The 11,320-nt window shown below is 44.1% G+C and overlaps 2 protein-coding genes across 2 annotated transcripts; one reads left to right on the top strand and one right to left on the bottom strand.

Moving 5' to 3' along the window:
- Positions 1 to 2,041: 2,041 nt before the first annotated feature.
- On the top strand, positions 2,042 to 5,879 carry LOC124708144 (adenine nucleotide transporter BT1, chloroplastic/mitochondrial-like). Its single transcript, XM_047239833.1, has 4 exons — positions 2,042 to 2,248; positions 2,340 to 3,141; positions 4,749 to 4,910; positions 5,007 to 5,879. The coding sequence occupies exons 2-4, from the start codon at positions 2,542 to 2,544 to the stop codon at positions 5,475 to 5,477; spliced, it is 1,233 nt and encodes a 410-aa protein (XP_047095789.1). The 5' UTR covers positions 2,042 to 2,248; positions 2,340 to 2,541; the 3' UTR covers positions 5,478 to 5,879.
- Positions 5,880 to 6,198: 319 nt separating this feature from the next.
- Positions 6,199 to 10,752, bottom strand: LOC124647266 (uncharacterized protein At2g34160-like). The gene is made up of 7 exons (XM_047187233.1): positions 10,731 to 10,752; positions 9,727 to 9,882; positions 7,013 to 7,158; positions 6,868 to 6,916; positions 6,569 to 6,631; positions 6,369 to 6,433; positions 6,199 to 6,300 (listed from the first exon to the last, which is right to left on the bottom strand). The coding sequence occupies exons 1-7, from the start codon at positions 10,750 to 10,752 to the stop codon at positions 6,199 to 6,201; spliced, it is 603 nt and encodes a 200-aa protein (XP_047043189.1).
- Between the last annotated feature and the right edge of the window lie 568 nt (positions 10,753 to 11,320).

The raw sequence follows: 11,320 nt of genomic DNA, 5'->3' as shown, positions 1-11,320 counted from the left end.
CTTTTATTTGCTTTATAAGAGGGTTATCTCATCATCTTGTACCTTCGGCCGTGTACTTTATTTATAAAATGAATACAAAACCTATTTAAAATATTATCTGTTAAATTTAGATTAATCGGCTACCGCATGAAGCCATTGCGCTTTTATTTATGGTGGGCGTCTACCTCTATCCACATCGTCGGACCAGTACGAACCAAGGTGCACCTGACACGGCGAGAGTGAATTCCTTCTCCATCTTCTACAGCTGTCGAGCGGAGCAAATGTTTACAAATCACGTTTTTTCTTCGTTGAAATATAAATTCTGGACTTCACAATTTTGTTTGAGACACAGTATAATCAAAGATGCTCACACATACGCATACACACTCACCCCTATAAACGCACACACGCACATCCTACCCCTATGAGCATATTCGAGAAACTGCGTCGAAGAGCTGATCCGGCGGGCTTGAGATTGGCGAAGGCATCACAGACACCTCGCTGTCGACGAGAACATCGCCTCCCACTGAAGAATAATCTGCTTGTAATGAGACACCAAAGCTCATATTTGGAATTTAGAGCAACTCCAACCACGTCTCCCAAAGCGTCCCTTTTTTTTGTTCGGCGCTCCAAACCCGTCCCCGCTACACATGTGACGCTCCGGGCACTCCGGACACAACGAAAAGCGAGTCGAGGAGTGGCGAGACCGATACGTCAGCGACGCATTGAAGTTTAACCTAATCGTCGCCTACCTCGCGGCGGAAGTTATTGGCGCGCAACAACGGTGCAGTTCCCGCAGAGCGTAGCGAAGCGTCTCGTCGCGCCTAGCTCTGCGTGTTGGCGTTAATGATTGCCACCGCTCCCCGCCTCCCTCCGGCCTATAAAAAGGGTCGCTCTCTTATCGTCCCTCACACACAAACCCTAACTCCTCTCTCCCCAACCCTAGCCGCCACCATCTCAAGAGTCGACGCCATGTCTGGTAGAGGCGGAGGCCGAGATCGCGGGTGTGGTCGTGGTCGTGGCCTCGGTAGAGCTGCACGCTCGCCGTCGCCTGCGACGCCGTCGTCTTCATCGTCGGACCTGCAGGAGGAGGAGCGGCAAGTGCTGTTCAAGTTCCTCGTCATCCTCAAGGGCGACCCACTCGGCATCCAGAGGCTGCCGGACAAGTTCGCTGACTTCGTCGCCGGCGACGAGCCGACCTCGCTGCATCTGCGGGAGGGTGCCTGCGGTTGCTGCCAGTGGATTGTGGACGTGATCTTCGACGCGCGCGGCAAGATGTACCTCCACACCGGCTGTGAGAAGTTCGCGCGCTACCACCACCCCGAAGCCGGCTTCATGCTCACGTTCTCCTACCTTGGCTAGGCCGACATGAGCATCAAGGTGTTCGACGAGAAGCGCTGTCGCCGGCACTACCATGGCGACAACGTCGAGGAGGACGACGACTGATTGTTGTTTCTTCGCAGCGAAAATAGGCACGGAGGTTTTTGGTTGTTCTTCCTCGAAAGAACCAACAGGGCTACCATCACCAGCTGGATTTTTCCAGTTTGGGTGACTGGGAGTGCCTGGGAGTGTTCTTTCTTGGCAGCGAACACACGAAATCTGCGATGACAACACTAGTTGGGTTTCGTTATTTTGCAATGTTTTAAATTTGTGTCAACCATGGTTCAAACTATGTATTAGTTTGTGAAAATAATGTTCCAAACTATTATCTTAGTTTGTGTAAACCATGTTCTAAATTATGTATTAGTTTGTGAAATGTTTCTTCTCTCTATTAAAATAAAAATGCATAAAAAACAAAAAGAGTATTTTAAAAAGTTGGGGGTGACGTTTAGGGGACGCGATTAGGAGCGATGTCCCCCAAACGCGACAAGAATAAAACACGTCTCCAAACGGTTCGATCGACGCTTTAAGAACGTGGGTGGAGATGCTCTTAAACTCTGATGGGCTGGGAACTCAGGATGCCATCTCCTCCTAACCATCCAACTTCACAAAACTTTGAGTAGGATCGTAGGAGTGGAGCGTGACACCACCACCATTAATGGGCGAGCGACTGCAGCGCCGGCCCTAGTCTTGGATGGAGGAAAAGGCGAAGTTGGAGCCTGGAGGAAAGATACATCGCGAGAGAAAACAGCAACAACAAAAAGTGCAGTTTGTCGCTGTGCTCTGTTTTGAGTCTCTTCCCGACGGGACCGGCCGCACTCCTCATACCACCTTCTCCTCCACCGGCGGCGGTGGCGGACTGGTAGCGCGAGTTAAATGCGTGTCCAAGGTAATCGCTCTCATTCCAGCTTCAGATCACGCCGTGGAGAAAGAGGTTCCGAATCTATATAATTGATTAGTTTTTCCTGCCCCCCATGCAGATTCTTTGACTGTTCTAGCGCAATCCCTGGAGTGAATTGATCCGGGAAGCCGCAACCTTTACCCGGCCCCAAGATTCCCCTCCCTTTCCGCGTCTTTCCCACGCCACGCCCGCTGAATCCCTCTGATAGCCTCTTTGGTTCTTGGAGGAGGGCCGTACCCTGCCGAGCGCATCACGGTAATCCAAAAAGACGAGCCGAGGCGATGAGCAAGAAGAGCGGCGGCGTGCGGTTGCAATGCGCGGATGCGACGGCGGCGGATTGGAGCTGCTGCTTCCTCTCCCTGCCGCCCCCTGCATCGCCTGGTGACTTCGACAGCAATGGTGGATTCAACCTGGCATGGACCCTCCACCAGTCCTTCCACCCACCTGCCGGTCTCTTCGCCAGCGTCGGCCAGAAGGTAGGCGTGGGCTTGCCGGCCTCCTCTACCGCCACATCGCCGGGGAATCCTCAAGACCCGTACATGAAGTACGTCTCCTCGGAGCTTGGACACCAAGCCGTCGAGACACCTCTGCTGGGCGAAGGAGTGGGGTTGAGGGAGAAGGGGATGAAGAAAGCGGTGAGGATCAAGATCAAGGTTGGGAATTCCCACCTCAAGAGGCTGATCAGCGGGGGGATTGCGGGAGCGGTGTCGAGGACAGTCGTTGCCCCTTTGGAGACAATTAGGACGCATTTGATGGTGGGGAGTAATGGGAATTCGTCTTCAGAGGTGTTTGAGTCTATCATGAAGCATGAAGGATGGACCGGGTTGTTCCGCGGTAACATTGTTAATGTCATTCGAGTAGCCCCAAGCAAAGCAATTGAGGTATGAACTTCCCTCTTGCTGCCATGTTTGATTGATTATGCACCATGGTTTCCTTATTTTCGATATCGACTGTTCTATGTTGTGCTTTGTGATGTACATGCAACCCAGAAAATTGTTAACAATCATGTGGAGAATCTTTCCTGCGAATTTTCCCTTTGATTAACATGTTCACGTCTCACATTCATAACTCGTTGTCAATCAGTGTTCGTTTCTCTCCAAGTTTTGGCTTGGGGACCTATGGCCAAGTGAATATGTACTGACACAAGACCAATAGTGGCCATAGGGCGTCTTTCTTTCGCTCAGCTTAGAGTTAACGAAAGTAACATAAAACTTTTCTATTATATCTCACTGAGTAGTCCAATGGCGTCTAACATCTGTTAGGCTTTCCCGAGCTACGCTACTTTTAGCTAATCTATCGTAGTTCAGAAGAGACCTCAACCATCTATGTACTTCATCATACCATCAGACCAAAGTCTGTATGTTATATGAAATATTTTCAACATCTTATTAGGGGAAGTAACTTCCCCATGCTATCATGTGTTCTTTATCTCACTGTGGTTTCACTTTTTTTTTTTGATAATGAACCTGTATTATGCTTTACTGCTTTGTTTGTGATTTACATCCAAGCCCTGAAATTGTTAACCAAAATGTGGAGAATCTTTTTCTATGGATTTTCCCTTTGAGTAGCATCCGTCAACACAGCTAGGCATTTTTTAGTGTAAATCAATGTTTGTTTCTGTCCGTTTTGGCTTGGGGCCCTTTGGCAAGCCTGCAAGCCCCTATGTGTTTAACCCAAGACCATTTGGCCGCCCTTTTCTTTTAAGAAGCTTAGCGAAAATTACTTTGGTATTAAATCTCACAGAGTAGTCCAATGTCTTATGGGCTAACTTGACCCAAACATCTATTTACAGCTTTCCTGAGCTAGAACACTTTTGACTAATCCAGCATAGTTCAGAAGTGACCTCAAGCATTAATATACTTCATCATATCATAAAACCACAGTGTATGCTATATGAGTTATTTTCAGCTGATTCATCTTAATATATTACTGTTCCCATTTTTCCCCGTAGGGGTCTTTTAAGGTCGGTATACAAGTGGCTCTTTAAGATTGGGTTAACAGAGCCAGTTTGAGGCTTATATAGCAAATTCACTATAATTTACCTCTTTTTAATCATAGTCCAATTTGGTACAATTAGATTTATCATTTCATGAATTTTAATGCAACAAGTATTGACTGGATGAGACCAAGGGTTTAATCTTCCATCTTGTCTGGACCATCCAAATCCAATTTAGTTACAATTCTTTATCACATTTCGACTGAGCATTAGCATTAGTTCTGTCGCGGTTCTGCACCCTTGCTTAACTCAATTTTAATGCTGTGTACATAGCTTTTAACGTCTCCAATGGATAACATTACTTGATGGATTGTGCAGTTGTTTCGTATGGTTTATAGTCTTTACCTTTTCTACCTAGTTCATATACATTCTAGGGCTATATGATATCGATGGAAGTTGTGTAATGGGAGCAACATGTGCTCAGATGAATTGTTGCACATCCATTGAAGTATCGTAATGCTTGTTTTGACCTTTTCTTTCCTATTGTTGCAGCTTTTTGCCTTTGATACAGCTAACAAGTTCTTAACCCCAAAATCTGGGGAAAAGCAGAAGATCCCGGTCCCTCCATCACTAGTGGCAGGGGCATTTGCTGGTTTCAGCTCAACCCTGTGTACATACCCTCTGGAACTAATTAAGACTCGATTAACTATACAGGTTAGTGTTATCCCACAAGAGTTGTCTTGATGCTAGAAAGTATTAGAGATCTATGACCTTAGATATAACACATGAATGCATATGACGATTGTGCAGAGAGGTGTATATGATAACTTCCTCCATGCCTTTGTCAAAATCATCCGTGAAGAAGGCCCCACTGAGCTGTACAGAGGCTTAACCCCAAGTCTAATTGGAGTGGTGCCGTATGCCGCAACCAACTACTTCGCTTATGATACCCTCAAGAAGGCGTACAAGAAGATCTTCAAGACTAATGAAATCGGAAATGTTCCTACCCTGCTTATTGGGTCTGCTGCAGGAGCTATCTCAAGCACCGCCACGTTTCCTCTCGAGGTTGCTCGCAAACAAATGCAAGTCGGAGCAGTTGGTGGCAGGAAGGTTTACAAGAGCATGCTTCATGCTCTCCTGACAATTCTTGAGGATGAAGGTGCTGGGGGCCTCTACAGAGGACTGGGACCGAGTTGCATGAAGCTAGTTCCTGCTGCTGGGATTTCGTTTATGTGCTATGAAGCTTGCAAGAAGATACTGATTGAGGAAGCCGATGAGTGAAGCCCATAGTTTACTGCAGTGCCAAAAATGAGGTACTCATCATATGTTGGACCGGAGCCGTGGTATGCCTGCCCCTGCTTATCCTCACCAGAACTCGGTTTCACAACTCTGGCAGCGAGGCTTCTTTTGGTCATCGAATCAAGACATGACCAAGCTTAATAACTGTCGCTACAGGATTTCAGACCTTTTCTGTACTGTACGCTTGATCTGAAGAAAAGTTACCAATGTTACCAGTTTTGCTTTTCGATATTACATGTGTTGAGATGTCTTTTCAGAAACTGATTGTGAGGTATGAAATCATCGAAAAATACCCATGAGCAATCATAATTCACAAGGAGTGAAGCTCTTTGTAGCAAGCATGTGTCTTGCAGATTTATCTGATTCAGTTCAGTGTGTTCTTTGATTTTGATTCTGCCGCTATCTCACAAGGCGACATAAACGATTGAAAATAACGTTCTCAATTATGTCAGCAATTGTACAACTCTCAATTACTACCAAAATAGCAAAAGCTGCCTTACATATATCCAATAATCCAAATATATGTTGCATTGATTAAATTCTTTTTTTTTTAGAATACATTGATTAAATTCTACTACTACTAATGTTGACATTGGTAGATAAATGAACACTGTAAACACATTCCATCCTCAGGCAGCACCCAAGTTAACCAAGCCTAACAAAAGAAAAATAAAGCCAGTCTGCCTATGTCTATGGTAACATCTTAGTTCTGCTCGTCGCCATCGAGCACGCCTACGGCTGCTTCTGCCGCAGCTGTGGCCATCAACTCGTCGAAGTTCTCGCTCTTGGCCAGCACTATCTCAATCTGCAGAAAAGTTCAGAGTGAATACTTTCCAGAGAACAATGTCAGAGTATGGATTATTGCGAACAAACCTTAGCCTTCTGGATTGGTCGCCCTCTCATCTCATCCTTGATTTCCACAGTAGATGTCCTAATCTCTGCAAATATTCAGAGGTAACAGATTAGAAAAAGCTTGCACCTTAAAAACCAAACGAGGCATGATCTAAATGTAATAAAGATCATCATTGGTACGATCGAGTATTAATTGTTGGGGGAAAGATAAGGGCTCTTACTTGTTTCGACGGCGAAACCATTGTTCTTCAGAATTTCTGTTACTGTCACAACAGTCGCTATGGCTGCAAAAGTACATTAAGCAATGTTGTCAGCGATCCAGAAAACAGAAGAAACTATATCAACCGTTGGATGTTTCAGAGTCAATCGAAATCATGCAACGTGGAATTAACAACGCCACAATATGTGGTGGTCCGACATAATTGCAATTTCTAGATTTGCATGTCAATTGTTGAACCAAGAACGTGGATACAATCGCGGATATATATTCTCCTGTAAACTATATGTATGGAGTACGTACCCATGCCGAGGGCGGAGAGCTCGACCTCGCCGTGCTGCTGCATGTACCTCTGCACGCAGACGCAAAGGGTTGAATAAGAATCGGCACCAATCGAAACCCGGAGGCAATGGATGGATCGATCGACGACGCGCGGAAAAACAAATACCTTGGCGAGGTTGACGTAGAAGAAGAGCGGTTTCTTGGTGTTGGACACCTGAATCCGGTTGCTACTAGCCCCGACGCCGTTGGTGCCGGCCCTTGTTCTCTGCGCGGCGTCGCCGCCTGCCTCCGCCGCGTTGCCGGACATGGTGACGATGACGATGCTGCTGCTAAAAATCGAACGGTGATGCGGCGATTGGTCTCGTGCGTTCCGGTGGATTCGAGGCTCGTTCGTGGCTTTCTTGAGGTCGGAGGGTGGTGGTATTAATGGCGGTGTCTGGGACGATCGGATGGGAAGACGAGTCGGATCGGGACTCGGGAGCGGGTCGTACGACGAGCGGGTGCCCTTCTCCTGCTCGAGTAGTTTCCAGCTGTTGGGTTCGTATTCGGGTTGAACACGAGAGCACTTCCGGCCTGTGGACTGTCTGCCGCATTGAGTGGCGGGCCGGCCAATTTTTCAGCTTTTTTTTTTTTTTTGAGAATTGGCCAATTTTTCAGCTGAAAAAACATGCCCGCGTCAAGTCCTCAGGCCCTCGACACATGTTGAAGAAACGGGCCGGCCCAGTATCTACAAAGTTACAAATCTACAAGGATTAAAAGAGAAGAAAGGACATGAATTTAGTGCACATGGGTGCCAGTGCTCCCTCCACTTTTAGTTTTTAAATTTTTTTAAAATCTCACATTTTTATGTTTTCAAAAATTATGGCGTTAAATATGTAGATAGATATGTTCGTGAGAAGTGTATGCAAAAAAGTCCCGGTAAAAAATACTTTAAATTTTGTGAAATACAAAAAAACAAATTTCTGACAAAAGGATACACTATTGTAATACTATTTTACTACCATTAACTGTCAGAAATTTGTATTTTTTTATATTGTTCAAAATACAAAGTATTTTTAACGGGACTTTTTTACATACACCCCACTCGTATATATCTATCTATATATTTAACATCATAATTTTTTGAAACTTAGAAACGTGAGATTTTAAAATTTTCAAAAATCTGAAAAGTGGGGAGAGCACTGGTGCCCATGTGTCAAAGACACTTTCCGGATAAGAAACGACTATTGTTGCATTTGAAACCACATGTTGAACTGCTCGGCATGTTTTTCCCCCTTATCCTCTGTTTTATCCATTATAATTCATGCAGATAGATTTCTTTTCATCCTTTGAAACATGACCTTCGATCCTTAATTTTTTGTTGTTTCCGGTGATCCAAATTCTCCGAGAGGCTAGAACAATAATTTCCATGTAGAAAGGAACATTTAGCTTCTCCTTTCTACTCCTTTGCGGACAAACAAAGTCCCAACACTGAGATGCATTATTTTGCATTCATAAACTCCGTAGCTTCCCAATAGTTATCAGTCTAGTCAATTGTCATCATCCTTCCCTATGATTTTAGTGTTCAGTTCATATATGAGTACTTTTTTTAACAAAGCAGGCGCCAGAGGCGCTTATATTGCATTCAGCTCATAAGCACAGTACATCATGAAGTACAAATCCCTGAAGATCAAAATTCTGTAGAGAGATAGCAATGGGACAAGTACCTACATTCCTGGGAGCTGAATTTAGGCAAGAGAAGATAGGCAACGACTCAGATCGTCGAAGTGCTCGTTTTGCACGATCATGAGCTACTCTATTCAGATTTCTCTTTATATGATATATCTTCGAAAGAAGGTGTTCCGATGCCCTTTTGTAGTCCGCAATTTGTTGCCTAAGTTCCCAGGGGCACTTGCTTATTCGTGATCGAGTGAGCTGCCATGCTGCTCGCCAAAGCAAGATTGTCAGTAAGGAATGTAACTCCTTGTTCTTGGACCTTTGCTGCAATTTTTGAGGCAAGGAGTAGGGCAGCAGCTTCAGCAAGAAGTGGAGAAGAAGGCTGGATTGTCGAGGCCTGGATCATGACAGTTTCTTCCCTGTTTTGTCTTGGAAATTGACAGTATAGACCTAAGTCTGTCTTCTGAATTTCTTGAGCACCTGATGTACTATTTTTCCGCCATGTCGCATCCGAGAAGATCTTGCTCCCTTGTATTCTCAAGTCTGTGCTAATTGTATTCCCTGGACCTAGCATCTCCTCTTGTACATCTGTTCTTGGTTGTGGCTCCTGTACTCCGACCTGTATTGGATCAAATAATTCTAGATTTTGTTTAATAGCATTAGTCATGTGATGAACCTGTAAATGTGTGTTTTCTTTTTTATTGAATAGACAATCATTTCTGCCTTTCCATAGGCACCACATGAAGGTAAGAATATTCTCAATACTACCATTGGGATGATTCATAGTGAGAAGCCTGTTAATTATTTGGGTTATGGATTCAGAGGGAGAAGCTAGTTGATCAATTTTCAAATTCCAGGGATGCATGAACCAAGCTGCTCTAGCAAAAGCACATAGGAAAAATAGATGTTGGTCTGTTTCCTCCATATTACATCTACAGCAATATTTGCTAATGTGCTTACTATACTTACCAGCTCTCGCTCCTGATGAAATTGCTTTCCTTATAATCCTCCAACCAAAAGTTTTTATCCTGGGAATTATGTTGCTATTTGCCCATATTGATTGAAGGAGGAGTTTAGTATTTGCACTAACCTGTCTTGGTCTTGGCTCCCCGTGCTCAAACAAATTTTCAAGGCATACTCTGTAAGCGCTTCTGGAATTGCATTTACCTGTTGGTGTAAGTTTCCAGCAAAGGCAGTCTTCTTCTTGTGTATTAATAATTGGAGTGTTCTTGATTATTTCCGCCATCTGTTCCTGAAATAAATTGTCAATTAGCTGTTCATTCCACAATTTTTGTCCGGGTATCCAAAGATCTTTAACTTGGCTTGGATAGGAGTAGTTTCCAGGCTGGATGATCAAAGAATCATATATCTGAGCCCATCCTTCACACCAAGGTGTGCTCCAAATAGAAATCTGGCCCAAAGTGAGTTGGTAGAAAGTGTGGGCTTTGAGAATAGGTAGGACTTTAAGGATGGAGACCCAAAAGGTCGATTTGGGAGCATTTGAATTTGGGCGCCAAAGAGAGGAGTCGGGAAAATACTTCGATTTCAGAACTTGGTGGAGAAAGTTGTGTGTCTGATCTGCAAGTCTCCAGGCCGCCATAAGAATAAGACCCTGGTTGATAGCCTGCAAGTTTCTAATACCTAAGCCTCCTTCTTTTTTTGGCATACATATGTCTTTCCAAGCCCTTAGGCATAAGCTCCTGGAGTTTGAGTCTTTCCTGATACCTGTCCACCAGAAGTTCCTAATAATAGCGGTGAGCTTTGCAATAAATTTTTTCGAGAAAAGAATATTTGACATGTAGTAGACAGGGATGGATGAGAAGACATATTTTATTAATTCCAGTCTAGCTGCATGAGAAAGTTGGTCTGCCTTGTAAGTTGAAAGTTTGGTTTTGAATTTATCTATAACAAAATTATAAGCAGCATCTCTGTCTTTCCCTGGAATGATAAGATGATGTCCAAGATGTATAAAGTTTGAATCTATAATTGGAACAGGGAAAATATTGCAGATCATATGAATTATGTGGTTGTCAACATGCTTACTGAAGAGTATTCCCGATTTCGTCCAATTTGGAGTTTGTCCCGGAGCACATTTTTGTCGCTTCTATTGCAAAAGTCCTGGAGCACATTTTTGTCGCTTCTTGTTCCGTAGCTTGTCCGCATACCAGAAGATCATCCGCAAAAAAGTAGAGAATGGATAGGTGGACAGTTTGGACCCAATTTAATACCTGCAAAATTATTAGCAGCCATAGCTTCCTGCAGAGCAATTGACAGTTCATTTATGGCAAGGACAAATAAGTACGGCGATAACGGACATCCTTGTCGTATGCCTCTGTCACCTTTGAATTTAGCAAAAGCCTGACCATTAATGACAACCGAAAAGTTCGGAGACGAGTCACAAGCATGAATGAGATTTATGAAATGACTATGCAGCCCTTTACGTGTAAGAGCTTCGACAATGAAGTTCCATTCTAATCTATCAAAAGCTTTGGCTAGATCTATTTTTAGCATGAAAGCTTTATGTTTCCAGGAACTCAGAGCAAAGGAGTGAGAGATTTCTTGAGCAATGATAATATTGTTGCTAATTCTTCTACCCTCAATAAAAGCTTGCTGAGATGGATGGATGTAATCAGGCAAATGGGGTTTAAGTCTATTGGCAATGCATTTGGCTATTATTTTGTAAACTACATTGTAAAGACTAATCGGCCTGTAATCCGCAGGAACAAGAGGAACAAGTTTTTTCGGAATAAGAGCAATATGAGTGTCATTTATATGGCTAGGCATGATACCTGTTTGGAAGAAAGTCCTGACAAGTTGG

Source organism: Lolium rigidum, chromosome 4, assembly GCF_022539505.1.
Source record: "Lolium rigidum isolate FL_2022 chromosome 4, APGP_CSIRO_Lrig_0.1, whole genome shotgun sequence".
Taxonomy (NCBI): Eukaryota; Viridiplantae; Streptophyta; class Magnoliopsida; order Poales; family Poaceae; genus Lolium; species Lolium rigidum.
The sequence above is the reverse complement of the archived record's forward strand: the minus strand, read 5'-3'. Positions and strand labels throughout refer to the sequence as shown.

Coding starts and splice junctions, on each gene's coding strand:
- LOC124708144 (XM_047239833.1), top strand. CDS start 2,542: ATGAGCAAGAAGAGCGGCGGCGTGCGGTTGCAATGCGCGGATGCGACG. Junction 3,142..4,748: donor CCCCAAGCAAAGCAATTGAG/GTATGAACTTCC, acceptor CTATTGTTGCAG/CTTTTTGCCTTTGATACAGC. Junction 4,911..5,006: donor AGACTCGATTAACTATACAG/GTTAGTGTTATC, acceptor ACGATTGTGCAG/AGAGGTGTATATGATAACTT.
- LOC124647266 (XM_047187233.1), bottom strand. CDS start 10,752: ATGGCTGCTAATAATTTTGCAG. Junction 6,917..7,012: donor TCTACGTCAACCTCGCCAAG/GTATTTGTTTTT, acceptor GTCTGCGTGCAG/AGGTACATGCAGCAGCACGG. Junction 6,434..6,568: donor TGGTTTCGCCGTCGAAACAA/GTAAGAGCCCTT, acceptor GAATATTTGCAG/AGATTAGGACATCTACTGTG.